The 27330-nt window shown below is 40.5% G+C and overlaps 1 protein-coding gene across 1 annotated transcript; it reads left to right on the top strand.

The window, feature by feature from the left end:
- Positions 1 to 82: 82 nt before the first annotated feature.
- kcnc4 (potassium voltage-gated channel, Shaw-related subfamily, member 4) lies at positions 83 to 26792 on the top strand. The gene is made up of 4 exons (XM_006785570.3): positions 83 to 1387; positions 19021 to 19957; positions 20607 to 20783; positions 24238 to 26792. Exons 1-4 carry the CDS (start codon positions 773 to 775, stop codon positions 24303 to 24305), a joined length of 1797 nt encoding a protein of 598 aa, XP_006785633.1. The 5' UTR covers positions 83 to 772; the 3' UTR covers positions 24306 to 26792.
- Positions 26793 to 27330: the final 538 nt, after the last annotated feature.

Genomic DNA, 27330 nt, shown 5'->3' with positions numbered 1-27330 from the left:
AGGCTTCGGCAGACAAAGGGTTAAACTGCTGAGCCAGTTGAGCGCACCATCCAACCGGGCTGTGTCGCTAGGGAAAGATATAGGGTACTTGTGGAGAAGCAACAGATCTCAGCTGGAAAACAACCCCACATCTGGCACGCGGGACGACCAAATCTGAGGAGAAAAAATCAGTCAATTTTTTCACTGCATGATTAGATGGACTGGACCGGTGGATCAATCTCTGACTTCCAAATCACGAGCAGGGACGAGAAAAGTTGCCAATATTAGTTGTGGATTTGATTTTGGCGCTGCAGAATTTGGATTTTTTTTTTTGTTTTTTAAAAAAGGTGGAGATGATCGTCACATGTTTTCTGACTTAGCGTTTTCTCCTATAGGAAATACCATGCGTAAAAGCCAATATTCTTATATTTCCTGGCAATAATATATCTTCGTGGACGGGAAATAAGTCCAACATCTTTGCGCCCGTGGACAAGAATTAAGTATAACATCTGGAGGCAACAACTCAAAACACCTTGTCCAATCTATTCGACTAAAACGTTTACAAACACCGATCGAGTTCCGCCACCCGCGTTTTGCTTTTTTCAGCCTCCAGACTGAGTTTTGTTACAGGTGGTTTTCATCGCGCTTTACCGTTACTATGCACCTTAACAATCAGCAATAAATGAGCCACATGGGTGTGAAATGAAGGCTCATTTTGCTTTCATTTTCTGATTTTTTCCCCCAGTGGACAACAGTTTGAACCAGGGGCGAACAGCCAGTAGTTCTGCTCTAAATGATAAGCTCGGTTTGTGTTTCGTCTTACCGAGGACGCAAGTCGGGCAACAAACCTCCGTCTAAATCATGTCTGAAGGAAGACATGGCCAGGGGGGAAGACTCGGATAAAATTATTATTAACGTAGGCGGCACTCGACACGAGACCTACAAGAGCACCCTCAGGACCCTGCCGGGGACGCGCCTGGCATGGCTAGCAGACTCGGAGTCGCAGGTCAGCTCCGACTCAGACATTGCGTCCCCGAGTGCCACCGAGTTCTTCTTCGACAGACACCCCGGCATCTTTGCGTACGTGCTCAACTATTACCGGACAGGCAAGCTGCACTGCCCGGCTGATGTCTGCGGGCCTCTATTCGAGGAAGAGCTGGCGTTTTGGGGTATAGACGAGACTGACGTGGAGCCATGCTGCTGGATGACCTACCGGCAGCACCGGGACGCGGAGGAGGCCCTGGAGATATTTGAACCGCCCGACCCAGATGACACCGACGACGAGAGAGAGATGCCGAGGAGGTTCGGCATCGAAGACGTCCCCGACAGGTCGAGAGGCTGCCGCGAAGTTTGGCAGCCAAAGATCTGGGCGCTGTTTGACGACCCGTATTCATCTAGAGCAGCCAGGGTGAGTTCAGCAGGCGGCCCACATGTCAGAGTGCGTCCGCAAAAGCCCGCTGTGTCGTTCCAACTAGGAAAAAAGGCGCACATGTTGTCCAAATCAACAGGTGTCAGCCAGTCAGGCTGCAGCAGCTACTGATGCAGCTACAGACCTATAAACTGTAACGTGGCTGTAGCTGTCTGCATTTATCCAGTCTGCGCCTTCTCTGTCTGTTTTTAGGACATGACAGTTTTCAGGCCAAAGTTTATATCTTTACATTAGTTTCACTGACTGTTAAAAATATAGTTTTTTAGTTGAACATCAGGATTAAAAGGAACATTATCCAACCACTAGTCTTACACAATTACAAATGAATTATAAATGATAGTTTAGAGATTAATATTCTTTTTGTTTGACAAGTTTTGAATAGATTGAAATAATAAATTGACAAAAGTATGTAGAAAGCTCTCTTTTGTGTCAAAAAGTGTGCTAAGAGTCTGACCTTGGAGAGTTTTCTGTGCTATGAAGTCAGGCTTTATAGTACATCCATCTGTTGTCTTCCACTTCTCCAATTCAGGCTGGTAGAGCAGCTGGAGCCAATCCCATCTGGCTTGGAGCAAAGTCTTGCAGCCAAATTCAGCAGCAGAATGTAACATCTGCTCTAGCGTTGTTCTTCAGTACATGTTTTCTCTGTTTTGCTACTCTATACATCTACAACAATACACAAAGAAAAAACCTTTTTAGCCCATCATTCAAACACTCTTCATTTGACAGCTACAGTTAGCTGCTTATACTTTTAAGAAGCATTTCTTATTATCTTACACTGCAGTTTTTACACCATACAGTGCAGGAGTCTGTGTAGTCGTGAGTTCATTTAAGAAACTGTTTGAACCCCACTGAGTTAAAATGATCACACATTTAACAAAAAAACAAACAAACATCCAAAGCTGCAAAAAGCAAATGAAAATATGTCTTTCAGAACTTCACTGAGAGTGGGGGAGTCCTTTGGTATGCCTTTTAGGTCTTTTGAGACAGTTGAGACATGAGAATGCTGTAGTGTTTTTGCTTTAGTCCAAGACAGACATCTACTAAGATTTTAGACATATACACTATTCAGCTATTTCACAGCAACTCAGTGCATTTAAGCATGAAAACATGGTCAAGATGACCTGCTTTTCCTACACAACCATTTTTATGATTTACAGAGAATGACATGAAAAAGACTAAAAAGTCTATCTAGTCACTTCTCTGAGTTGTTGTCAGAAGTCAAAGGAGAATAGCCAGATTACTTTAAGCTGATAGGAAGGCAACAGTAACTCAAATAAGCACTCCTTATAACCAAAGAAAGCAGAAAAGCGTATCTGAATGCAAGACTCATCAAACCTGAAGGCAGGTAGGCTACATCAGCAGAAGACCACACCAGGTGCTACTCCTGTTAGCTATGAACAGAATAAATGTTGCCTAATCTAGCAAGCCTTAATCTATACTGTGACATTTAGATGGTAGGTTCCAAATTTGGCATAAATAACATGAAAGCACGGATCTCTCCTGCCTTGTATCATGAGTTCAGGCTGCTTCTCGTGGTGTCCACAGTGTACCCATCGTCTGATGGCTGCTTCGAGCAAAGATAACACACCATGTCGCAAAGCTCAGATCATCTCAAACTGGTTTCTTGAACATGGCAATAAATTCACTGTACTCAAACGACCCCCGCAGTCACCAGATCTCAATCCAACAGTGCACCTTTGGGTTGTGGTAGAACAGGAAATTCACATCATGGATGTGCAGCAGACAAATGTGGAGCAGCTGTGTGAAGCTGTCATGTCAATATGGACCAAAACCTCTGAGCAATGTTTCCGGGACCTTGTTTAAATCTATGCCACGAAGAATTAAAGCGATTCTGAAGGCAAAAAAGGCAGTCAAAGCAAAGTGTACATAATAATGGTCAGTTAGAGCTCGAGGTCTGTCTCTGTTAGATATCATATGAAGAAACAAAAAGAAATTGAAACAGACTGCAGTATTTGGAAGTTAGGAAGTGCAGGGATCTGTTAAAAAGTAAGATCTCTACATCAGTCAAAGCTGCAGAGCATATGAAAATCCACGAGTTAAACATTTTACGTTTTAAAAGACAACACACAAAAAGCTTCATGATGCCTCACTCTGAAAAAGCGATGCTAAGTACTGTGGATTTTTTAAGGACCTGAGCTCTTCAGGATCCAAACCTTTTACTGTGCTCTCCACACATTTGTTGTGCTGTTAATAGCTATAAAACATTACATATTTATGTATTGATCTGTACAAGAAATTCATTTTTTTTCAAAAATGCATTTCAATACATGAATTTTCTCTGAGAGACTAAACATCTGTTTCAATCATGTGAATAACGTTTTTTTTCTCCCCTAAATATACGTTACGAAATTGTGGCAAAATACTGAAAATAGCAAAAATGCTGTTTCATGACAGGAATACAGAGCCGGTGAAGTGTTCCCACACATCCTATTCAAGGTTTGCACTCAAAAGGTGCTCAGAGGATGAGTGTTTAAAAGGCTGCAGAAGCATAGACCCGTGTACCGTAAATCACATCGTATTAATCAGTAGATGGACATCTGCTGTACTTACACTAGTGCTATAACAAAAGCTAAAAAAAAAAAAAAAGCTAATCATTTGTTAAATTTTTTTTAAGAAACCTGACTGTGCTTTTAATGCTAAGTGACATGTGAGTAAGGTTTTATGCAAAGATCTGCATGATATCAATTAAAAAAACAAAACAAAAACAACCCCAAAAACAGAGATCTCAGTTATTTATCAGATTTGGTTTATATAAAAAAAAGGTTCCCATCTTTCCACGGGGGGTATCATCCTGCTGTAAACATTTTGAAAGCATGCTATAGCTAATGGCTCAGCAACAAAAGCAGGATGCTTATTGAAGTAAACATGAAAGCAAGTATCGAGTATCATTTGCAAGAGTTTTTTCGGCAAAAGGCCAGGAGCTTTCATCGGGCAGAAAGAAAAATACATTCAGCTCAGGAAGGAGAGGGGCTCATGCTAACTCTAATTTCTATTTGTCTGTTTGTGCAGTTGAATAGTCTGTTCAAACACTCTCACAGCATTGCCGAAGAATAATGTTCCCGCTGCACGCCAGCGACACTACAAATAGTGTTTATTTTAGCTTCTCGTCCAGGTGGCATTTGCAGGCTGTCGCTGTTGAGGAGCCCACATCTCTGAGTCACAGCTGCCACTGCGTCGGTGTCGTCTGAAGATGACCCGCGCCGCGCCTGCCAGTTAATCACGTCTGTCTCTCACCGCTGAATATTTGTAAATTAATCAATTAGGATTTGTGAAGTTTTGTGAAAGATCTACATGTGAAGCTTTCTGAAATATTGCAGAAGGGAGGCGGATAATGGAAATGGATAAGAATCTTTATCCATTTCCGTTCCAGCCACTTCATATATGTATGTTTACTCTGTGTGCATTCTGAGAGCATGCTTTCTGAAAGGATGTGGGGCTGCATTTTGAGGGACTCACATTACCTTTATGGCCTTTTTATTTCAGAGAGCCTCTAAGCTCATCTCAGGTAATGTGATTCCTTAAAGCTGGAGGGAAGTTAATCTGTCCATCATGTAAGCCACATTCTCTTTGGGATCAACCAAGACTGGAGATGGAGCTCTTTTAAAGCGAGCACATGAGGCCACTATACTGCGAGTTCACAGAGTGCAGTCTCTTGGGAACATTTTATGCATCTCCAGTTTATGTTAGACCAAGAAAGAATTTGTCCTCAGGTTCTTCTCAGCTTCTGTTTTCAACTCAATTTACTGAAGTAAAGTAGCCACCTGTATGTTGGCTCTTTATGTTAGCACCATCAAAGCACCACGTGATCTTATAGGGCTGCCCCATTGAGCGTAGCAGCTTTGCTGTGTGTTTACTCTCAGGTCTAATTTTCAGAGTGTTTACACTCACATTAAAGTGGCTCCATAGCGTGGTGGATTACACATCCGCTTGGCAAATGAAAGGTCACTGCTTCTATTCCAGCTGAAGACACAAATCATCTTTGCGGTTGCATCAGGAAAGGTGTAAAACTGCCAGATCAAACGTGTGGAGCTACTGTGGTAACAAGTAGTGACAAGGGAGCAGCTGAAAGTAGCTAATACTTATTCATATGTACATAAAATTTCAGATATTTTTTCTGCACTAATGAACTGTTGATCTGTTGGTTACATCGAATGTATGTGATGAACTTGTCCTAAAAAGTGAAGCCAGTGTGTTAAACATGCATTCTTTATAATGGCTAGCATGGACAAAGTTCTCTGTTTGGGGGGAAAAACAAAAAAAAATTGATTGTGTTGAGGGTCAAAGGTCAAACTGTCCCCATTTATGGGTTGTGCCACACTTTTCACAGTCCGATACAAGTCGGTCACCATTCAAACTATGACTCCAGAATGTGCTAGGTTTGTAGTGAGGAGAGGCAGGTCTGACTGTGAAACTGCACGGTCCTTAAGATCTTGTGGTTGAAAGGGCATTAGTGGTATGACCACGATTTTTAAAGTAGATTTCAGTCAGTGTAACTGAAAATGAGTGGCTGAGCCCAAAAACATGGCAGGAAAATCTTTACAGATGTTACGATGGAAAACTGTTGTCCCATACAGTTACATAGGACCAGAAATCTAATCACAGCTATCATCATCTGTTGCTCTTCATATAGAATATAACTTGCGGCACTTCTGCATTGGCTTAATTTTTCTGAAGCCACATCCATGTTTTATACTGGCTATGGTACGGGCATTAGCTGATCAGTCCCGTCCTTGAATCTAAAAATGGTCATGTTCTCTTTTAAAAAAGAAGAAGCCCCAAACAAAAAATCCTAACAACAACAATCAGAATGCACAAATCATTATGGGGTTTCATGGTGGCTATGTCCATCTTTTATACATACTATATTACAATAACTATTAAACACATCACCAATTTTATAATTAAATACATTTAAAGGTGCCATTGACATGAAATTCTCACCAAAGGGATTCTAAGAATGGACCAAAATCGTACCTGAGAAATGCATGTGAGTTCCTCCATACAGGAAGCTGTCATCACCAGCAAAGGCTTGTGACAAAGTATTAAATACGTTTCAGTAAGCATGTTCAATACTTTTTCCCTGAATCATTTCTCATTATTACACATAAACTATGGGCATCTATGGATTCATTTCTTTGTATGTGTGGACCAGATAGTTGGTGAGATTTTTATGTCAGTGGCACCTTTAGAAATATATTAACTTAGAAATTTGGTGATGTTTTCAATACGTATTTTACCCACTGTATACAGGCTATGTTTGGGCCGTCATTTAGCCACAAGCTCATCCTAAATTGTTCAGTCTATAAGTTTAAAGTGGAATTAAACAAATAGGTTTAAATACTTTCAACAACCTCTAATAAATAACACATTTCTGTTGCTGTTTTTGGTGAAAGTACAGAAAATAGGTCGTGTTGATGTTATATTATTTCATCATTGTCTTCATCTGTATTAAAGATTGCTGATCTTCTCCACAGTCCATTGGGAGGTGAGTTGTCTCTGCTGATGAAAAAATATGGGTCTAAATGTGCTGCTGCCCACTTGGCTGCATAAATCAACCAACAGAGGGCAAAGCATAGACTTTATAAAATATGGATGTAGCCTCTGGGTTTGAAAAGTGAGGTCAGCATTAAAGTGCCTTAAACCTGCATTTTTTTCTCATTTCTTTTAGCGTTGAAACCATCCTGATGACTTCATAGCTTAAAGTCTTACATTATGGAATTTATTTTTCTGTGGTCCCCAATCAGTGTGCAGATAGACAATGAAAGGGTTTGTGTTCCTGTGTCACTGACAGTGTTGGTCAAGTTACTTGAAAAAAGTAATCAGTAACTAATTACTGATTACTTCCCCCAAAAAGTAATCCCGTTACTTATTTACTGATTACTTATTTTCAAAAGTAATTAATTACTTAGTTACTTAGTTACTTTTTAAAAACACGATTTACAACCTGAATAGGTGATAAAGCGATAGATCTTTCAGCCCAATTCTACTTTTTCTACATAATCCATCATACAAAATGTAATCAAATGGAAAAGTCTCTTTTTAAAACTTGTTTTATTAGTTTTAATCTTTTAACTTTATGCATCAAGCAAAAATTTAATTATATGCAACATTCTCTGACTGGAAGAAATTTGTTTAATATTTAAACTTATTTTCTGCACATTCCAGCACATAAAATATTTTTTTCTTTCAAATAGATGCAAGTAAAACACAGCAGAAAATAAATAAAGTCAAAGACTAGCGGTCCTTTTGCTCTATTTTCACCTGTAAAGCAGGAGTAGGGTAGGCAGAGGTCTCTGTGAGTTTCCCATTACGTCGTAGCTACTCGTGCTTGCTTGGAAGTTTAGGGGGTTTTTTCGCTGTAAAAAGAAGTTTTCTTCCCACGCACAACGGACACTAATGTTTTTGTCACTTTTTATGGAATCAAACTCAAAGTAAGGTCAGTACTTCCACGCTTTAAACGCTGCACGCTCATACTCTCTCCCGCACTCATATGTTATCGATTGTTGATCTGCACACAGCTGTTGTCACGAACGTCGCACTTGATTACGTCTCTGTCACGAGACATTCTCGCAAAAAATCACAGTTTTAGTAACGCAGTAACGCAGCGTTCCTACGGGAAAGTAACGGTAATCTAATTACCGTTTTTGCAATAGTAATCCCTTACTTTACTCGTTACTTGAAAAAAGTAATCGGATTACAGTAACGCGTTACAAGTAAAGCGTCACAAGTAAAGCGTTACTGCCCATCTCTGGTCACTGACACACAGTTCTTTGCCTATGAACTTGCATCATGTCCCTCAGTTTAACTGTCAGTCGGTCGCTGGCTTGTGATGTCTGATTTAAAAAAAATCTAAGATAACTAAAAAAAGCTCAGCTGGAGGCTTCATAATAGGATTTTATATCCAGAGAGTCTCTATATCATCTATAAAGAGGCTCTGAGGAAACATCTCTTTGCAATCCTTTTTCTTTTTGTGACATGTGACAGTTAGACATGACATCAGCATTAAGTTTAGACTAGCGCTTTCTTCCATAATGCAATATTTCATTAGTTCCCCAGGCTTGTTGACTATAATTAATCACCGCTGTGGTAATGGGCTACACGTTTTTAATCTGTGGTGAACAATTAAAGCTGTCTTTCCCACAGAAAAGAGCTTTGCATTTTTCTCCCACAGAGAGGCAAAAATCAATTAATATCAGTAAACCAAGCGACAGACTGATGTGGGATTCTTGAAGTCTGCTGCATTTTGAGTTTCCTGTTTGAATGACTGAATTTTGTCTCAGATATACATATAGATATATTTTTAATGAGTGACATTAAAATAGATTACATACCATGACTCAGTTTTTTTTAAAGCCCCCATGAGGAGACTGTTTTTGTGTTTTCATGCTATATAATTGAAACTATATTGATATTGAACTAACTATCGATCACATCACAGCTTGATGATCACAGCTTTGCACATTACTGGTTATGAAATACATCCAGAGTTCGATGCACAGCTGACAAATAATAAAGGTGTGTTCTGAGTGAAACACTAACCTTTCTGGGATCAGCTTTCACAATGCCAACACCTCTCTCCTGGCTGCTCTGTGAACTGAACACAGGGTTTGATTTTTCGCACATCATCAAAGCAGCACAGCCTTGTTAAGGAGACTCTCTAACAGCCACCGGTCTCAGTGAAAGAGGTATAATCCTGTGTGATTATACTGGTTGTTTTCTCTGCTCAGTTCTCAGCTGTTTGCTGAAAACAGTTCAGTGTCCGGGATGCCTGCACACAGTTGCAGACTTTGTTTTGCAGACAAATAAATAAATAAATTTACTGAAAATATCATGTTTCTTTATTTTTTATTTCATTTATTGATGCAGATTTTTTTTTTATTTTTAAAAGCCGCATTGATATAATACTTTTAACTTAATGCATCGGCACATTTCATACATCTGCCAAAGGCTCCTTTTCACTGGCTGCTATTAGAGGACACTTGAAAGGGTTTGATTGATTATTTTCATGCATTCTGACATTTGAAAGGCTTGACTTTACACTATTTTTTTGAAATCCGACATCAAATATATGTGCAGTTTTTTTTTCTTTTTTAATTTCAAATGTCAGGAATGACTTCAGTCAATATTTTAAGATACGAACAGGATTGTCTTTGCTCAAAGGTCAGTGCCAGAGCTTTCAACCACATCCCATATTCTTCAGCTGGCTGGAGATGTAGTGTGTCGGTGGTTGTAAATAGAAGGAAGGCCTTTGGTGGAGTATTTGGCATCAGATGTGCAATGCCAGAGGTTGAGATTTGTATTGAGACAACTGATGCTATCCACATGTTTCGAGTGTTCACAGAGTAGGTGCTGGCTGTTTGTGACTTGTTGCTAGATGTTACAACACTGGTTGATTTTGTCCATGCAGATCTCTCCACCTCCTTATTAAGTATATTCTGTTTTGTGGAGGAGGCACCATGTCACTAATCTTATCTTGTGTCCCTGCTAACACACCCTGATAAGAAATGAATGGTAGTTAAAACTGAAGGTGACGTAATGCCCCTTTTAATTGATTTTGGAATAAATGTTAGAACTGCTCCTTAGATCTCCTTAAAAATTTTGTCTCATTTTATGCATGCTCTCTACCAGCTTGTCAAATATTTCTGGTTCCATGAATCTATAAATTATAAATATCTGGTAATGAACCACTCCTTTCCAGATAGCCGGGAGAGGAGTGGAGATTAATTCATCCACGTCCCGGCTTGCAGACGTGAACAAGTGTGACAGGAATTCTAAGAAAACCTCAGTAGTAGCTGCTGTCATTGCCTTTGGAGCTGCTGATTGTTCAGAAGGCTCATTGTTTTGGTTTCTGCATATAGCCTGTCCATATTAGTAACAGAGTGTAATGTTCAACAGCTGGAGGTGATGCTTGTGATAGGATTCTCCAGCTGCTGTGCGCTTATGCACAGCCTGCTGCCTGTTGTGTGTCACGTTATGGCTCCTTGTTCTGCTTTTCCCAGCTGGGACCGGGCTGCTGTCCCCTCTGGGGACCTCTGCTCTGTCTGGACGCTCACGCATAGTGACCTTGGATTGTCTTTTTGGCACCTGCAGTATTAAAAGGTTGACCATTGGACTGAACAACATTTTTATCCTCTTGTCCCCTCTCCCATAATTTGGCATTTTGGTTGTCTAAAGTTTACAAAAGTCAACAAATGTCACTTATGAGAAAGGTGGCTGAAAAGATGATATGCATGCATCTATACCCGTGTCAGTGGTAGTTTTTTTTACACTCAGGTGTAAAAAGAGAACCACATAAAAAAAAACACAAAACAAATTAATTTCCATTTAAACGTCGACTCCATCCAATCCAGGTTTGGGCATCCTCAGCATCCTCTTTGCCCCATGTTTAGATTGTTGTTATCGGGTTATGTATTAAATAACCTCAAATGTGTCTCTCTACTCCGTTGCTGTCGACTACTTAATATTTGTCCCCATATCATTAAATGAACGAGTGGTCAATCCACAAATCATTTTTAGCTCTGCAGTTCTCAGATCTACCACGCTGTGTTGTAAAAAAAAAAAAATAGTAGAGATAATAAATATCTATTGTATATATCAGCCTAGAAACAAACTGTTGATCAAGTGGCAACCCAGAGCACAAGCCAAAGACAGAAGGTCTCCATTTGATTCAAAACATGTCTCCAAATGAATGTGACGCTCTCTGTGCCTGCTGCATGTGTCTTTACAAATCACTGTTCTGCATCAACTATACAAAGCGATGATATAGTATTCAATGTTTTTTGGCTTGTTTAGTTAAAATGAATAAAATAATAAAAAATAAAATAAATGTCTCAAATGATGTCAAGCAATCTCTGCAGGAGACAAAGAAAAAATCCCATCCATCCATGGCTGGGTTGGACAGCAGCATAAGCAGAGAAGCCAAGACCTTCCTCTCCCTCATGTAGCCACCTCATGTAGCTCATGTGGGGAAACACCAAGGCAACCCCAGGCCAACAGAGGCACATCATCTCTCGAGTGTGTCTTGGGACCTCAACACACTAAGACATGTCTGAAACACCTCGTCCAGCAAACATCCTAATAAGATGCCTGAACCACCTCAGCTGGCTCCTTTTGATGTGGAATAGTAGTGTCTCTGCTCCCAAATGACTCAACGTCTCATCTGATCTCTAAAGCTGAGCCCAGACAAACTGTGGAGAAAGCTTGTATCTGCAGTCTCAAACTGAATTAACGTAGCAACATAAAGTCACACTTTTAGATTCTTACTTTTTTCCTACAAGTTTTGACTATAAAGTAAAAGTTGCATGTATGAAAATAGTAATATGTGGCATCAGAAGTTTACTTTATATAAGTATACCCAGTTATTACAAATACAATATATCACTATAGATGTTATCGATACATTAATATATCAATAACAACTGAAGTGTCCGTTTATTCTTGCAGTTGGTTGAAAAGGCTCTAACTGACACTATCCATTGGAGCTTTGAGTAAGATCGTACGGCCTTGATCAGCAGACGGCAGCAGCTCAGCTGTCATCAGATTGCAGTCATTACCAGTTACATCCCTGATCTGAACAGTGGTATAAGGACAGTGTCAGAGGTGAAATGTCAGCAAAAGTCATCAGAAATTGCAGCATTTCTGCTCATACAAATGGCACAAATATGTTTAAAATTGAGCAAAAGTACCACGAATAGATGTAATTTATCCCCATTATGGCAAAACAAGAAGCAGGTAATGGAAGTATTTCAGACAGGCCAGAAATAACTGGGAAAGATTCAAAATTTACAAATAACTATTAAGCTACTTAAATATCGTCTCGATCTCAGCTCGCTTGGCCTCACAGTGCTTTGGCTGTAAAGAGTCCTTATGGCAATCACTCCAACAAGGTGACTGTGTTGCGTTGAGTATCTGTTACTGGACTACAAACGTGATGTCATGTCAGCTCTTAAATAAACTATACACATACATTTAAATACTGGAAGCTTTACTGACTGAGATAAACAGTCACCTTACATGGATGTATAGAAATAACAAATATCACATCGTAGACTTCACTTTAACCCCAGGTGAATGGGCCATGATGCACATGCACAGAGCTGTAAAGTCAGGCTGTGTCATGTGATTGCGCTCTTTACACTGAGTATTTTATGAGACGAGTAGCTGTCACTGCGTGTGTCAGCCCCCCTGAGATTCTTCCCTGTAGAGATGCTTCTGGCTGCAGTACCCAGCTCTGTTTAGTTGTGGGATAAACTGTTTGGCATTTGAATAAACTGACTGCTGTCAGACCCTTTTAAGCTCATCACAAGCTCCTGAACAACCACAGGACTCAAAGTGACTGCTGATCTGTTGTTATACCACAGGAGCACTTTCTGTTTGGTTAGGTTTGTTTTTCAAAGCCAAAAGTCTCTTCAAAAGTCATTTCCTCAGCTGTAAGAAAAATGTTTATTTATACTCCATCCATCCATCCATCTTAATCTGCTTTATCCGGGGCCAAGTCGCGGGGGGCAGCAGCCTAAGCAGAGAAGCCCAGAACTCCCTCTCCCCAGCCACCTCCTCCAGCTTATCCGGGGGAACACCAAGGCGTTCCCAGGCCAGATATAATCTCTCCAGCGTGTCCTGGGTCTGCCCCAGGGCCTCCTCCCAGTGGGACATGCCCGGAACACACCCCAGGAGGACCTCAGCTGGCTCCTTTCGATGTGGAGGAGCAGCGGCTCTACTCTGAGCCCCTCCCGGATGGCCAGCCACCCTTCGGAGGAAGCTCATTTCTGCCTCTTGTATCCGCGATCTCGTTCTTTTGGTCACTACCCACAGCTCGTGGCCATAGGTGAGGGTAGGGACGTAGATCGACCGGTAAATTGAGAGCTTCGCTTTTACACTCAGCTCCCTCTTCACCACGACGGACCGGTACAGCGTCCGCATCACTGCAGCCGCAGCACCAATCCGTCTGTCGATCTCCGGCTCCCTTCTCCCATCACTCGCGAACAAGACCCCGAGATACTTGAACTCCTCCACTTGGGGCATGAACTCGTTCCCGACCCGGAGTGGGCACTCCACCCTTTTCCGGCTGAGAGCCATGGCCTCAGATTTGGAGGTGCTGATTCTCATTCCCGCTGCTTCACACTCGGCTGCGAACTGTTCCAGTGCAAGCTTTATTTATACTCACCAGAATAATTAATGGTACTTGGAAAAAATAGATTATCAGTAGATGTGTGCAGCCAACATTTGGATCTGACTAATGATGAAACATTATTTTATTTTAAAACCCTGTTGCAAGTGAGGATAAGTAAGGAGGAATAATTTTTCCCCGTTTTCAACAGGTTCAGGAATGGCACCAACAAGATGTATTAACGCTTCTGGGTCATCTGAATATTTCTGTGCTTTAACGTGAATTTAGAGTCACACAAAATGAAACTACCTCCACACTTAAAAGCGTGATGATTGGTGTTAATGATGGAGTTTCACTGTGGTGATTAGTTTGTACCTGCAGTTTGACACGTGCAGATTTTAAATTCTACTGCTGGGTAGAAGATGTCTTTGGTAACACTGTGCGGCATGAAAATGTGCATAAAGGAACAAATTTCAGAACTCAGGAATGACCTGATACAGCAGCTGATGTGTGATGTGTGTTTTCTACCCTCAGATTAAATAAAGAATAGCATCTAGAATCTATTTATATCTATAGATAGATATCACAAAAGATTAATTAGCATGGAAGTAATGAATATGTAGTTAAGTCTGTCGGCTTCTTATTTTGAGAAGAGCTTTGCACATTATATATTCTGGGTCTTTCGGTGAGGGAAGAGACGTAGATGTAGTTTTAAGAATTTATAACCAGGTAATTGAACTTTTATGAAACCATCAGACAGCAGCTATTATTCAAAGCAGATCCTTCCAACAGATCTTGAAAGGATCTTTAAATTGTTGCTGTCACAAGCCTGTCTTTAGTCAGTTAGACATTTGCTGTACAACCTGGTGGAAATTCTGCGTAGTTTGTTCCATTATGACTTCCACAGCTGCTTGGGAGAGTGCAGCCTCTTTCCTCATTACAAATAATGGTCTTCTACTCCTCACTCAATTATACTAACAATGTGTGATTAAAGGTTTTTGTGAAATGACAAAGTATTGAATGTTGAGGATGGATGGATGGATGAAGGGAAGGGAATTAACGTAGGAGGAGGAAGTTGTTGGAGTTAATGGGAGGAGGCTCAATATGGGGGCAGGTGCTGTGTCACCTGAGCTGATTACGGCCCCCAGAGAGTACCTGGAAAAAGAAAGAGAAGAGAGGGATGCCCATGATTGAATAAGAGGAGATGAGAGGAGGGAAGAAAAGATGAATAGATGGGAATAGAGAGCAATGAGATAAGGTAAATGGATGGGGGTGAAGAAAGAGTGGATTGGAACCAGACTGGACTGAATGGGTTTACAGAGCGTAAGCAGACTTGACGGGTCATTAGATGAATATGTGGCTAATGTGTGCAGCTCTGCTGCCACGCCTAAAACAAGTAGTTAACATAATAACGTCCAACTTGGGCTTATGGTTTGGAAGCCCTGTTACTCTCGTTTACTTAAAGTTAGATCGATTGGATATTATTCAGTTTGGTATTCTGCTGTATTTAGGTAGAGTTATTGTACAGCAGCTTGTGTAAATGTGTAATTACAAAGCATACATCTTGTGCAAGTTTTCTACTCCCCGCTAAAGAAACTGGAGTAAGCTCTGTTGTCTTTCCATTATGCAAAGCTAACTTATTCAGGCGGGAAGCCAGGGGTTCAATTTGGTTGAGCTACCACAAACACCACCACTCCAACATCCTCTTGATATAATTCACTGCTGACAGATGAAAGGAGATGACTAGTGAGAGCCTTTTATGAGACTTTCAAACAAACTAGCAGCATCTGAAAAGCTACTTTTAGCTCCGGCAAATGTATATTTATTGGGGTATTTTTTAGCTTTATCATATAATTATGGTGTTGGTATCAAAAATTATTAGGCCTTTTTATCTTGACACATATACCTATAATCAGTTCTTGCGCTGTTGTCCTATAACAGGTTTCGTCTGGTGTTTACATGGAGCTCCACCTTTCTGGGTTAACATTTGAGACCCTCATACAGCACGTGAAGAGGGACTGGGACAACGGGAAGTCCAGAGGGGGTTGATGAAATGCTGGCACCATGTTTTATTAATTGAGCCTGGAAAATGAGGTGCTGTAAAAGTGGAAGAGAAGCTTAATTATTTGGTGCCGGCTGTAAATCTGGCCCTCGTCTGCAAAAGCTTTCTAATAGGAAAGCACTGAAGAGACGACACATTGAAAATATATTTTGTATGAGTATGCATGTCTGTGAGCTAGATACAAAAATGGAGATAAATTAGCGCTTAATTAATGTCCTCTAGAAATTAAAAGCTTTTATTATTACAGCCTATGTTGACATGGTTACACCCCTTAGTTTCAGTCACTAAAAGAAAATAATTGTTAAACATCATTTTTGTCTCATTGCGATCTGCGATGTGACTCTCACATAATGAGCACTGTTAGTGCTGATGATGTTTGGGGAAAACGTGCCTGCAGAGCAGGAGATCCTCCTGGGGCGCAGTTTTGCTTTTACCTCCTTCCCAATAGTCCTGTGCCTCAGGCGTCATCTTCTCAGGGGATCAAAGCAGTGAGCACCTCAGTGTTCTACAGGGACAAATATAAAGGTTTTAGTGGTTACAAGCTACACAATGTGTTATGCATGTTGATTTATCTATTTAGGGTTTGTTTTTTTTAAGTGTGCAGTATCAAGTTTACTCCAACTCCATCAGATGTCCACTTCTTATTGTTTTAGTCTAATTCCACTGTGAATTAATGTCCCCATTGAGCCTTTCAGTGCAGTATTTGTTCTTTTCCACATGTGATTTAGTTGACTCATATGTGAGATTCCCTCAAGGGAGAAAAAATGGCAAAGTGCACGCGAGTTCCAGTTACATATTTATTCAGCTGGAAGGTTAGAAAGGCTGGAGAGGCACCACAATTTGCCCAGGTATCAGTAAACAATAAAGACATATCATGTATGAGTAAGCACACAGCGTTAACACAAACATAGACGCGCACAGCCATTGTGCTGGGCCAGGTGAATGCTGTGGAGCCACATTGTTCGTTTTGCCTGTCAGCAACCATAAAAGCTATTTGACCCTATTTTTCATATAAGGGAAGGCTTGCATGCAGAACACATGCTCTAAAACACGTGTGGAGGCTGTAAGGCGTTCAGCACTCTCTCCTCTCAGTTTTGCATCAGGACACTCTGCTTGTTTTTCCCTTTCTGTTTCCTTTGTGAGTCATAGAGTGATTTGTGTTGTAAAAAATAAATAAATAAAATGATATGTTAAAGACTGTTCATATTATTTTTGCAGGTAGTGGTGTTGTTACTGTATTATCGCCCCCTGCTGTTTGTGCCCGTCTCAGCCAGCGTTATTAGAATCACGTCTTCTGTCAGCATGGTTCGATCTATACGTTCATGGAAAGTAATTGGTGTTAAATTGGTCTGTTTTCTCTGAGAACATTGTCCTCGCTCTCCCACAGACAAAGAGCATTTTCAAATAAGCATAAAGAAAATGCCACCTACTAAGTAGAGCTGTAGAAGACAATCTGAACCATTATTTCCTGACAGGTAAATAGCATGCCCTGAGGAGGCAAAGTGGTAGAATAATGAGTCTGATGTGTCTGAGGGAGGGTTTCACTTGGACTGGATGACTAACTGTGAGCTTTTATTTTTTGAGCTTAACTATTCATAACATGTGCTTGCATTTGGTTCAAAAAATACATTCACTTTGTAGGTAATTATCAAAGCACATGCCAGCAAGCCATACGTGAACTAGGGCTGGGTATCGTCACTGATTTCTAGAATCGATTCAATTCCGATTCACAAGGTCCCGAATCGATTTGATCCACGATTCAATTTAATTCGATTCGATTCGATTTGAATCTGGGAAATTTTGACAGTCAGAAATATTATAATTTATTATAATTCAGATCAGTACATTTACAGCAGATGCCTTTGTGTCAAAGTGGCTGACGATAAAACACAGAAAAACATGAAGGTGATTTTCCTGGCCTGGGATTTTATAAAAATATTCTGCAGTACATCAAAAACGAAAGAAAACCATTAATCAACACATGAACATTACCTCTGACATTACAGCGGTTTTATTAGAGACAGGGCTAAGCGTTTTGCATTTTGCATAATTTTAAAAAGTTTAAATTTGTTCAGTATTGAACGGCAGAAATTAGGTTTTCTTTTCGGAAGTATATAAAACGGAAAAAAAACCGTCGGCGACTGCGCTGTAAACAACGGTAGACTTGTGCGTAACAAGCAAGCGAATAATGCAGAAAACAGTACAGAGAGAGAGAGAGAGAGCTGTGCATCGTGGTCGAAGCAAAACAGTAAAAGTCAGAGTGAATACATGACGATGTTTATGTGAAGTGTAGTTTGGATCTTCTTTTGCTGCTGGTTCGGTCAATATTGTTTGGAGAGAGATAAAACTAACAGCTTTAGAATCAGAGCATAAAGGGCGTGAACACAAAGCGCGGACCCGCCACAGATCAGAATCAGCGAGCTGTCGGCTTTCAGCCCCGACCGTGAGAAAGGCGACATCTAACGGATTCTGATCCGCGGGTTGCGCTGTGTGTTTAAGTCTTTGTGCAGAATCCGTGTTCCTGCTCTCATTTACTGTCTTAGCTGTTTGGTGGTTGTTGAAATTTTGTGAGATTTCACCTGAGATTCTGGCATTTCGGGCAAAATAAATTTATATTAAAAAATCGATTCAGGATTTTAATGAATCGATTTTACGTTATCCAAGCCAGAATCGATTTTAATGATGAATCGATTATAAAAACCCACCCTAAACGTGAACTCATTAGGACCTTTGCTTTCACAGATCTCAGTTACACAGATGATTAGTGGATGATTGTGAATGTTTTGGATTCGGGTTTCGTTTACTTGGCAAAATTTTACATGGAGACATGTTAAAAAATTGCGTTTGTTAAACTTGGGAAATTGTTTGCGTATAAATGTTAACTTTATTAACTCACAGCTATCTTGCTGCTGCATTAGTCAAGCTACTGGACAAATATTCCTCTGGAAATGATTCCAGATATAATTTGGTTGCTTGTATGTGTCATATTATTTTTTTCTTTATTTCTTTTCCTGCTTTTTTGCATTCGGTCAGTATAGTTGGGGATACTGAGGGCTCATTTTTATCCTCCTATGTGAAACTCGCTTCACAGGCAATGATCAGTCACAACAAACTTAAATCATTAAGTTTTCCAGTGATACATAAATACAGTGTTTGCATACTGTCAGTCAACTGACGCTCATTACCTCCCCCAGTAATAAAATCCTTCGACACACGAGAGTTGATTGGCATCCTTTTTTTTTAAACTTTGAAGTTTGAAGATAAAGAGGTCTTATTATATATCGTGTTAATTGAAAACTCGTGTCTAGCACGGACACATCATGCAGATGGTGGTTTGAGCTTTAGAAACCCTATATGGCTGTTCACTAATTGTGGGTTGACATAACATTGTATTGATTAACAGTCATTATCTTTCTCCTCCAGGGAGTTGCACTTGCCTCTCTCTTCTTCATCCTGGTGTCGATCACCACATTCTGCCTGGAGACCCACGATGCCTTCTATGAAGTGAAAAACTGGACGGAGCACGTTGTACAGGACAACATGACAAAGAACATCACAAGGAACGAAATAGTGACCAACCCAATCCTCTTCACCGTGGAGGGCATCTGTGTAGTCTGGTTCTCGTTTGAATTTCTGGTGCGCATAATATCCTGCCCAGACAAAGTAGTCTTCATCAGAAACATGCTCAACATCATTGACTTTGTGGCCATTCTACCATTCTACCTGGAGTTGGCTCTGAAAAGTCTGTCATCCAAAGCTGCCAATGATGTGCTAAACTTCCTCCGTGTGGTCCGGTTTGTTCGAATCCTCCGGATTTTCAAGCTGACGCGCCACTTTGTAGGCCTGCGTGTCCTGGGTCACACGTTGAGGGCTAGCGTCAATGAATTCCTCTTGCTTATTATCTTCTTGGCGCTAGGTGTGCTAATCTTTGCCACCATGATTTACTATGCTGAGCGTATTGGAATCCAGCCTAATGACCCCACAGGCTGCAATCACACACACTTCAAGAATATCCCCATCAGCTTTTGGTGGGCGGTGGTCACTATGACCACACTGGGCTATGGAGACATGTATCCACAGACGTGGCTCGGCATGATGGTAGGGGCGCTTTGTGCACTGGCTGGGGTGCTGACCATTGCTATGCCGGTTCCCGTCATCGTCAATAACTTTGGGATGTACTACTCGCTGGCTATGGCAAAACAGAAGCTGCCAAAAAAGAAGAAGAAGCACAACCCAAACCCTGACGCTCCAACTGACTCAGCCTCGTTTGGGAAGTCAGAAACAAACTCGCACAGAGACAGTACTCAGAGTGACACGTGTCCACTGGCTCCTGAGGAGAACATCAGTAGGAACCGCTCAGGTGAGGCTACAGTACAATTTTTAAACTCTCTAAAATGTCAGAGGCATGTTTTCTCACTAACCATTTGTTGTGGCTACCATGCAGGTGACGGTGTTTCACGTTTTGTTTTTGAAGCACACACTATTTAACCTTAAGCAGTAACATGGTTTCACTGGAGATGCTTCCTGCCAAATGTTCTCTTTGTGCCCTCACTAAGAGTAGTGGGGGCAAAAAAAAGTGTTTCAGTCTAGAGAGATTATTTTATTACTTAAAATTGTTCTTGGCAGCACCAAAAAACCCCATCCATTCACTTGCAGTAGGTTGGAGGACAAACTTATGCATCATGTGTGAACCATGAAAACTGACCTTTTAATCTTAAGTTGCACTGTATCAATGTTGCACTGTAGTAGTAGTACAAAGAGCTATCGTGTTTCAAGTCTTGTACTTTGTAGGTTTTGTAGAGTTTGCTTGACAGATGAACTGCACTTAGTCACAATGACAGCAACGTACTGGGATTAAATTACCTCTGCTAGCATCTGAGTCAAATTGGATTTCATCACAGAAAAATACCAGCTTTGTGCAATATTTCTCTGTCTGCCTTTGTGTGGGCCCTCGGGTCTGTATCAACTTTGCCATTTATGTTGGCATGTATTTGTGTCTTCCTGTCCAGACTCCAAACAGAACGGGGATGCAAATGTGGCCCTTTCAGATGAGGAAGGCTGTAGTTTGACCCAGCCGCTGTCCCCCAGCGAAAAGTGGACATTGCGGTGTTCCCGAGGCCGAGACAAGAATAAGAAAGAGGGCACCTGCTTCCTCCTAACCTCAGAGAACCCCAGCGTTCAAACTGGTGAGTACATGCTGCATTTGAGCCAGATATGAAGCTCCAAGTTTAGCATTTTGGCTGTCACTACCTTGTTGATTTGAAAAAATAAGTGCGGGTTGGATATGACTGACAAGCTGAGGGATACTGCATACTCACACAGAAATAACTTCTATCTGTCAGTATCTGTTTTACTCTAAATTGGACCACTGTTGCCATATTCAAGATATGTTAAAGCATCAACTGACAAAGTAAAGTTGTTGGAAAAATGTTAACTGGGGTAAAGAAAAATCAAAAGAAAAGTAGGATCGTTTTCACAAACAATTCCACTTTCCTTTGCAATGACTAGCATTACCCCTTGCTGGCTTTAGCCTTAACTTCACTTATGGAGTACATGCATGTATATTTTTCTACACAGTTTATTTTCAAATATGGAGACAATTGACTATTTTCAATATCGTCATGCTAAAATTTTAACAATACCAATTTTTTGCATCCACCCGTAACTCCTGGTTTTATGCTAATATGTAAAATTATGACCTTATATGTTAAAATCAAACCTTATATTATAAATTAGCTATGATAGTAAGTATAATTACTAAAGATCAAAGAGTTTAAATATGCAAGAGGCAACGAGGGAAGGGGAAACAGGTGGGGAACTAAACACAGCTGAAGCTATTTAAAGATAATGAGACAATGGAAGTCAAGCAGGAACAAGACACAACAACAAGAACACAACAGCTACCAAAATAAGTAACAAATGGGAAACGCCTGACATAGAGAGGCTTAACAACAAGATATGAGGGGACATGGGGCAGGAATTAAAGTTAAACTGTAACCATGCCGACAAACAGAAACTAGATTGCAAAATAAAGCAAAAATAATAGTAAGAAAGCGAAAGACTGGATTGAACAACTAATCTTGAAGAAATCATGTAGGAAACATGTGCTAAACAAAGACTGTGCAAAACAGAAATTCAAAGCTCAGGAAACAGCCCAGGATCCATGACATACAGGGGGGGGAAAAAGAGGAGCAATGTTTTCTTTTTTCTTTTATAAAATATTTAGCCCTGAGGGGAACGTGAATATCTTTACCATTTTTTTGGGAAAGATGTTGTACAGTTGTGGGATGAATGTTTTTGTCTCACCTGAAGTGTGAGTTTGATTGACAGAGTGATTGACAGATAATGCCATCACAGTTTCCTGCTGCTAGCAAGGCTAAGATGCTAAGATGCTTTCAGTGGTGCTTATAAGCTATTCTAAACTTCATACCTACAGTACATGGAGTGTGCATCGTGTGGCAAGATATGAATACCTGTAAAAAATTACACACAAAAACACAAATGTTTAAGAAATGTAAAACATCAGTAGTTACTTGTAGCAAAGTTTCAATAATCATCATAAATTGTGCTTTTAGTTGATCTAACAAAAAGAACAGAGAGATGAACAGCACAACGAATGTTTCGCAGGAGCTTTCAAACACCCGTCTTTCACCTCTAAGGGAGTAAATCCTGTTTTAAGCATTATTTACCACTCAGATCAATAGAAAATCAATTGAGCTCTAATTGCATCATCAATCTCTCTGTGTGCACGGTTAGTACTCAGGTTAGGATTAGTGCACAAGTGTTCGCAGGGTACCAAGCCTAGCATGTGAGGAAAAAATGATACAGTTAAAGACACAAGATGAAAATCATGACTTGAATTGTTTATTTATTTATTTATTGACCTCTAGATCACATCAGCACACATAACCGTGTAAGCTACACATTTGAATGCAGCGCTATTATTCTTAAACAGAAGATGGGGGGTGAGGGTGAGACAAAGTTGCTGTAATTCTGCTGTCACCCTGCCATCTCTGTCTGCTTAAATGACCGCTGCATCTCATGAGCTTTCCAAACTACCCAAAAGCCTCTTATGAGAAGAGGCTCTATATTTGGCAGCCGTGGATTGATTCCTGACACCCTGAGCACTATCCAGTCAACATCCTGACAACTGTGTGCAAACAGTCCAACATTGCTAAAGGTGTTTTGCTGAAACCCTGCACTTTGCTGAGGTTTATTTCACTACCAGGGTTTATCATAACTGTGGCACTTATGGTAGCTTTTCTCCTAGGAGAGTAAACCCTTGTATTTTTTTAACAGCTCATTATACAGAGATGTTCCTGAATAACTTGTCAGTGCCTGAAGATGTTGATGTAAATTGGTGCTAGTTATAATGGCATGTTGTCATACGAACAAAATAAAATATAATAAAAAAAGCATGCACAATTAAATCTGTCCTAAACGAGAAGAAGTGATGTTTGTGGACAGGTTTACTCAGGGGACGAAGTAATCTGTCACTATATAAATGTACAGCCTCACAAACACAATGAAAATGACACAAATGGGGTGAAACTGTCCGACCTCGGTTTCATACTGAGCTTTCTAATAATGGAAAATCGTCTGGTCAGCTCATGAGATCACCATGTAAGCGCTATTCTGGTCACAGTGACAAAAACAATAGGAAGCTGAGAAAAGCCAGAACACCTTAATACAAATCTGTGTGTGTGAGAGAGGAAGGGGGTAATTCAATTCTTAGCCTGGTATCTGGTGAGTATGTACATAATGATATCCCAGTCTGTTACAGTGGATTATATCACACGTACACAACACATTTTAGTGCACATTATCTGCAAGAAGTGCTCAGTGTTTAGTGCTCAGTGCAGAATTAAAAATAAAAAACCTCAGTTGTTAGCCAACATTTGAAAGTCGCTTTTTAGAGCTATGTGGCAAAGGGAGATGGTTTTGGTGAATTACAGGGTTACAGGATATAAAGGTACATCTAATATTTCACTAGGGCAGTGTGGCTGTAATTAGAGGAATAGATAGATGGATGCAGGCCTGAAGATGCCTGGATGGTTATCAGGAACGGGACAAAAAGACAGCGCTGTTGCAGCGACTAAGGTCATCACAGGGATTCAAAAGCACATTGTATTTGTGTATTTGTGATGAGATAACCACCCGTTTGTGTGCATAATAGTGTAGCAAACAGTTCAAGTGCTGCAAGAGGAAGTGGCAGGAAGCTATACAGATGAGAAGAGGAAGGTTTTCCAAGCTCAAGCGGGCCGCCATATTCCCAAGTGATTCCTCAGATATGATTCCCACTAATAGGTTTCCATTAACAACACGGATGGTCACAGTGAAACATCTGGCTCACATGTGAAGTTCAAACAAAAGTATTGTTTTTGTCTGTGAAATAGAGTTAAAATATTAACTGATTTGTTGGTTGTTGGAAATAAAGATTTTAATAGTCAAGAAATACGTTTAGTTTTACTATTATATGTATCAACATTTAGGGCTTCTTCTTTCCTAGGATTAATTAATAATGGAGGGAAGGGTGGTGACCCCGTTGTTGTTAGGTTATAGCACACTCGCTTGGGTCAGTTTCAGTGTTTTTTATGCTAAGTCACTATATTTCATTCTGTCCTTTGTGTTTCCTGACAGAGAGCTGTAAAGACATCCTCGCTGCCACGGGAAACTATGCTCAGCCGGAGGTCACCACTCTGACCTGATGCTGATTGGCTATGAAAAGGAGAAAGAGCGTGATTTCCTCAGTGGCGTACACGTCCCTTCCTGAATGAACTGCAGAAGAGACTCTTCGAATTCAGGATGAGAACTTTTGTTTTAAGTTGCATAGCACATTTATCACATGTACACTTACTTACATGTTAGAGAGCATTTTGCATGTACTGCATGCTCAAGCATTGTATGATACTCCAAAAAATGGCTACCATTCATATGCATTTTATTTAGCGGATATGTCATAGCTTGACTCCAAGGCTCTGAAAAAGCATCGCAGATTTATTCCAAAGTGACGTTAAGGTCACTTCTCTGCCTGATTTGAAGTCGAGAAAGTGTGATTAGGGATGCAACGATACCAATTTTTTCAAACCGATACGATACCGATACTTGGATCTGAGTACTTGCCGATACAGAGTACAAAAACCGATACTTCTACCGCGCACACACACACACACACAGAGTGCAGAGTGTCCATATTGTAAACAAACAAACAAAATAACGAAAGTATTTGGCATTGACAAACGAACTCCCCATCTGCCCGTGGATCATCAGTCCACTGTGCCGTTAAACCAAGGACTGACATCGCGCAAACACTGCTTGTCTTTACCTCTTTAGAAAGTTTTGGCACCATTATCTCCCCGATGTATGGGCGGCTGGGAATTTCATATCACAGCTCCAGTATGCTGAGAAGAATCCTATGTTTTCCACGACTGGCATTGGCTGGTCATCCAGAGCGATAAAATGAGTCAGAGCCTCTGTTATTTTAACTGCCCGTGGATTTTCTCTTGACATTTTTCATCGCTTTTCCAAAACCTGAGTTAAAGTTGGCTGGTCCGGTCCACACTGCTGACATTTTGTTTAGCCTAGCTACAGCAGCCTCCAGTTTCTCTTTTTTATCTGGAGCCGCCAGTCTCACTCGCCTAACCCTGTGCCTGTTTAGCGCGGGATGTCCCCCTAGTGGCCAATCTAAAAAACTACAACAGAAATGACAAGCCACCCTCTGATTAATGAAATAAGTTGGTATCGATTCATGGTATCGGTTAACTTTTACGAGTATGAGTACACACACATTTTACAGTATCGGCCCCGATACCCGATACCGGTATCGGTGCATCCCTAAGTGTGATATTACATTCCTCCGTGCACCAGTTGAATCTGAATCTGGCGTTCGGTCACTATAATTCAAATTGAAACCACACACTCGATAATCTGGGTTTTCAAAAAAGACACTCTTAGTCAACTTGGATTTAAAAAAAATGTAATTGTGAATATTAAATTTTACAGACCTAAAACTTAAAGAAAGTTTTCAGGGGCTTTTGTGAGTCTGTTGTAAACATCCTTTTTTATGTGTTATTACATTCGTTACCATGTTACTTTCTATTATCATGTGTCTATTTTGGGAGTCAACACACATCAGCAAAACCCCTACATTGTATAAGGAGTGAATATAGGTTTGTACAGCAAAACGCCTACTGTGAAAAAGGACAAGATGGAAACTTGAAGTCACTGATCGATGTCAACAAATTAGACCCACATTTTTTTTATTTTATTTTATTATGTGGTCTCTGTTCTGCTGCTTTTTAGAACCAACCACATGGAAACATGCAGATACTTTGCCAGGGACTAGACGTGATACGAACCCGGCCAGGAAACACATTGTTTGTAAATCCTTGTACAATAAGAGTTTAACAAAAGAAAAGAAAATCAATGGAGCAGTATTGTCTGTCTGTTACATTAGCTATACACAATTGATGTATCATTACTGGTTGAGTGAGGACCAAATGTAGACTCAATTAGATTAGATGGTAAAAGACTTTCAGTACATGTTGGTAAAGATACATACAGTACAATATCATCATCTCCACTTGTGCCTCATGTTGAGTAATGGAGTTTAAATGTGTGCAGTAGTGTAATTCAATTGGTAAGTTAACACTTCTACTTGTATTGTAAAAACTCTGTTACATATTTGGAAAAGAGAAGCAGGAGTCGTTTTCTTTTTTCAAGACTTATAATCTAGTCCTCATGGTCTACCATAGTGGCCTTATGTTAAATAAACAAAGGGAAAGCTCATTTTACCTTCATTAGAATCTTTCTATGCTGATGCAGATGTTTGTAATATATAAGCACAGCTGTATGTATGTAGCACAGTGCAATACTCTAGGTCATTAAGCTCTTTTCTTGTCTGTTCATGTGGATGCAACGTTAAAATTGCTGTTGACCAATGAAAGCTTATTTTAATAATTCACCTTTTAAGCCTCATTTCCTGTTTTCCCTGTTCCGTGTACTCAAATATGACGGTCAATTACAGTCGGCTGGTTTAACATTTCCCCGGTATGCACTGTATAGGTGACCGTGATGGTTTTTAACCCAGTAAGATGTCATGTGTGTATGTGTGTGTGCCTGTTTGAGTGTGTGGGTGTGATGTTTAACCATGTAGGCATGCATTTATATGCAGAAAATCAAATAAAATCAATTTCTTCCCAGATGTTGAAGATAAACTGAGCGTCGTGCGTTGTTATTTTCATTCACAGCTTGCATTGCATCCACATATTCTTCCCACTGCACATTGCAAAGTTTGTGTCATCACAGCACCTCTACTGTATGGCTATTTATAGAGCGAACACCAGACTATACAGGTTGATGCTGTGCTTGTTCAGAGTGGTGTAACGGCAGTCACAGCTGTGCTTCCTGCTCTCCTGAGCTTCCACGATTATGTACCAAAGGTTTAGATGACTTACAGAACACGTCTCCATGGAGATTTGGTATGACAGGCAACGCTAATTACTGCTCGGCTGCCTCCATCTCCAACTCTCTGTGTGCCACATGCAAGAAGCGCCACTCTTTCTATCACACACATCCTCACAGACACACATGCATCCACCTCAGCCCAGCATGATCGTCATTACTGTCGTTGCACACGGGAAACATACTGATGCTTGGCAATGCAATGCAAAGCACTGTGGCAACAAAGGGAGGGAGGATGGCAAGTTGTCATGGGTAAGTGTAAAACAAGAA

Source organism: Neolamprologus brichardi, chromosome 20 (genome assembly GCF_056152115.1).
Source record: "Neolamprologus brichardi isolate AB-2024 chromosome 20, ASM5615211v1, whole genome shotgun sequence".
NCBI classification, from domain to species: Eukaryota; Metazoa; Chordata; class Actinopteri; order Cichliformes; family Cichlidae; genus Neolamprologus; species Neolamprologus brichardi.
The sequence above is the reverse complement of the archived record's forward strand: the minus strand, read 5'-3'. Positions and strand labels throughout refer to the sequence as shown.